Here is a 3,826-nt window from a genome sequence, read left to right as displayed (position 1 = left end):
AGAATGTGGGAGTATATCTTGATCCACAGCAGCTGCCCCTCAAGCACAATGACAAGCACGCTCATTCAAACACTCTTTGTGTAAAGTAGAATAGAATCAAATCTGTTCTATTTTCAGATGGAACCAAATCCTATTTGTGTGTTTTTCTCCTCTGTCCCAACAATACTTTGTCCTAATCACATTAACACAGTTGATGTGAAAAGTTAATAGACTTAAAATGAGCACTTGTTATCAGCAATCCTGCATGAGTCATCATTTTCTCTTCAAATTTAAATGTAGGGTATGCTGAAATGACATTTGTGAGGCAATTTGTAATCATATATCCTTTATTAATGGATTTTCTCCTCATGGATGTCCACATTATCTCACGGGCATTTCATTATATTTCAGTGTGTTTATTTAAAAAAAAAAAAAAAGAACTAACCACAAGTGTTGTGGTCAACAGTTCTTCGTAGAACATTAACTTCTGCTAAATGTCACCAACTCAGTGACATGCTCACTTTTAAATGGACAAATGTTTAACAAGGATCCAGAAAAGTGGAGAAAACAGAGGTAAGATGAAGTCTTTGCAGTTAAAATGACCCATTCACCCAGAGAGAATGTGCTTTACAAAGGAGGCATAGTTGATGCACCCATTGGCATCCTCCTGTCCCGCCATCAGCCTGTCCACCTCATCTTCCGTCATCCTCTCCCCTAATGTCGCCAGCACATGACGCAGCTCAGCTCCCATGATGGTGCCGTTGCCTTCCTTGTCAAAAACCCGGAGCCCCTCCACGAAATCCTCAAAATTGCCTTGATCTTTTGCACGGGAGATGTGTTGGAGCATCGGCAAGAAGGTCTCGAAATCCACCATTTTAGTGCTCATGTCCTCTGGCCGTGGTTTCCCAAGCACTTTCAGCACATCTGCATTGGTAGGGTTCTGGCCCAGAGCTCGCATCACATCCCCGCATTGGGCATAGGTGATTTTCATTTCTCCGGTGGGTGTGCGGTCGAACAGGGTGAAGGCCTCTTTGAACTCATCAATCTGGTCAGCGGAGAACTCAAGAGTGATACTCTTGGGGTCAAAGTCAGGCTCCTTGGGAAGCTGAGGCAGAGGCTCTGGAGGTGGGGCTGGCTTAGCAGCTGGGGCAGCATCTTTCTTAGGTTCTGGCTTTTTAGGCTCAGGTTTCTTTGGTTCAATTTTCTTTGGTGCCATGTTGTTAAAGGATTCAGAGGTGATCTGGTACTTGCTGAGAAACAAGCAAAAGTCAGAAGGGATCGGAAGGGATTCCCAAGCACACAGGGCCGTCTCTCCTTCCAAAGCTTTTATATGTGCTTTGTCAAGGGAACCAGATAGCAATTTCCAACAGCACACTATAAAAGGAAGAAAACTGAAATAGATCCCCATAGCAAGTGATGTCAACATTAAGTATTGTTCTCAGCTGCTGTCATCTAGCCGACAGGGCTATTTGCTGTCATTAGCGAGGGTCCAGTTGCATTAGGCTGAAAATGTTCTGTCTCTCTGATGGACAAAGGGATCAGAGCACAGCCAGTGTATCAGCTCATGAGGGAGAGGGCCCAAAATAGCTCTGCTCGCTAACTGCTGAAAGTCTGGGAATCACTGGTTTCTGGAACAGTGCTTTTTTTTCTTTTCTTTTTTCCCTGAGTATTGTTGTAGCTAACTCACAAATGGTTAACTCTTTATGTCAGAGGTCTCAGGAGGGCTGAGTACACTTTGGGACTTGTTATTATGGATTATTTTATAATAAGAGGAGGGCATTCTCTTTTGAGACAGTAAGATGATAGGGCTAGGGAGAAATGCATTAAATCTGCCCTAGAAATTCATGCTATCACTTTATAGTTTTTAAGAGACACAATGTCTGCCAAACCTTTTTTTCCCTACCAGTGAGAGATGTGTTTGGACAGTATCAGTGCTCAATGTTTCATTTAGGGATTTGGGTAATTTCTCATTTTCCTAGATACAAAGATAGCTTGCGTTTTCCTTCCTGTCACTGAGGAGCTTAAAGTATTCCACCATATCTAGGAACCTGGCAAGCTCTCACAGATTCTAAAGGGACTTTTAATAAAAGCTTTACTAAAGGCTGATGTTCTGGACTGGTCAAAAAGTTAAACCAATGAAATTTAAAATTTAATTAATTGCTGGTATCAATTGTCACTCAATATTTATGTATAATAAAATAAAATAAAAAATAATGGTAAATTCACTTACATAACCAAAAACAATTTAGACCAAATTCATGATTACATTGAAAGTCTGGGTATTTTTGAGAGGCACCATCCTGTGTGGGTCGACTGTGTCTGTCGTCTTTGTTTTCCCATGGCCAGCTCCATGTAGAGTATATTATACAGGGTTACAAGGTGAAAGCAAGTAAGGCAATTCCATTATGTGTCAAGTTTATAAATACGTAATATGTCACTTGGCTTTATGTAGATGACTGCGCTGTAATTCCCTTCAGTGAATGACAAATTAACCTACAAAACAGTCATTTCATTTATGGGAAAGCGGGTATATATATATATATATATATATATATATATATATATATTTATTTAAGATATGCAGTTCTGTGTCACAATTTTAATCATAGCAACTTTAAGTTTATGCATGCATCACAGTTTATCAATTCAGTTTAAGACAGCTAAAGCTTGTCATGCGATAATCACATTTACCCTTCTCAATCTTCATGCCAGTCCCACTTGATCCGTCGGTCTAGAGCCTCAAGTCCTTGGACAGTGTGGTTTCAGTGTGCAGATGTGTGTGTGTGTGTGTGTGTGTGTGTGTGTGTGTGTGTGTGTGTGTGTGTGTGTGTGTGTGTGTGTGTGTGTGTGTGTGTATGTGTGTGTCTGTATACTTGTCCTTAGCCTAAGATCATTATCTCCCTTCTCTTTGCTTTTGAGGTCACATGGCTAGTAAAACTGACAGCTAATTTGTCGTCCTTCGGTGTGTACGTGCATGTGGATATGTGCACATTTTTGCCCGACAGAAGCGAAGAATAAGACCTGCAAGAGGGGCAAAATGGAATATCTATACTGAAAAGCAACATACGTAGGATTACAGGAAGTTCCCTCGTGGCTATTATTCCAAAAAAAAAAAAAAAAGGGAGAAATGATGAAATAGTCTAATGTTTTATCTCATTCCCTATCATCTTCACTTGGATGGGTTACTTACTGGTAATGATTACTGTCATTTTGCTCACCAAAAGGTTCAAATTAATCCATATATATATCAATCATACCCACTTTCCTAATAGTGCCTTGTGTTAAGAGTGATTTAATCCTCTCGCATTCACGGTAACCTCAAGGTTATGGCTGCTGCTGTTTGGCATCTTTAAAAGTTTAGCAAAATGAAACCCCATATTGGATGGACTAATGTGAGTAACTTGAGATCAGACCACAGTAACACAGAGAAACAAACCATTGCAAGGTCAGTTTAATGGCTTAAACCTCTGACCAGAACTCTGGAGCATAAGCTTTGTCAAGCTGTCACTTGGCTGTGCACAGATGCGCTGGCTGGATGGGTCGTGGAGGAACAGACTTGTTATTGTTCCTGTTTTTTGGGGTTTTTTTTGTTTTTTAAAATCAAAATTTTCCTCTTACAAGGCTTCAATCAGTACTGCTGTTGCAATGATTGAACCAGTCAATTACTGCTTTCAGCATCTGAAGTCAAACAAATGGAAATTTCATTGGTCCCTATGATCTTTGAAGAGCTGTCAGCCAAGTGTTGAGCAGTTTTATCACAGATCTTCAAAAACTCACGCAAACTGATTTCTTTTTCTTCAATTTTCAACGGCTTTCCTTAAACTTTTACGTATAAACCGGCTCAAGG

The 3,826-nt window shown here is 40.3% G+C and overlaps 1 protein-coding gene across 1 annotated transcript; it reads right to left on the bottom strand.

The window, feature by feature from the left end:
• Positions 1–308: 308 nt before the first annotated feature.
• LOC111664749 (myosin light chain 3) lies at positions 309–1,285 on the bottom strand. Its single transcript, XM_023419471.2, has one exon. The coding sequence runs from the start codon at positions 1,193–1,195 to the stop codon at positions 587–589; it is 609 nt and encodes a 202-aa protein (XP_023275239.1). The 5' UTR covers positions 1,196–1,285; the 3' UTR covers positions 309–586.
• Positions 1,286–3,826: the final 2,541 nt, after the last annotated feature.

The sequence above is a fragment of the Seriola lalandi genome, unplaced genomic scaffold (genome assembly GCF_002814215.2).
Source record: "Seriola lalandi dorsalis isolate HSWRI2012SDOR001 ecotype SW California unplaced genomic scaffold, Sedor1 jcf7180002054606, whole genome shotgun sequence".
NCBI lineage: Eukaryota > Metazoa > Chordata > Actinopteri > Carangiformes > Carangidae > Seriola > Seriola lalandi.
The sequence above is the reverse complement of the archived record's forward strand: the minus strand, read 5'-3'. Positions and strand labels throughout refer to the sequence as shown.

Excerpts from the sequence above, each read along its gene's own strand:
- LOC111664749 (XM_023419471.2), bottom strand. The coding sequence starts at position 1,195 with ATGGCACCAAAGAAAATTGAACCAAAGAAACCTGAGCCTAAAAAGCCA.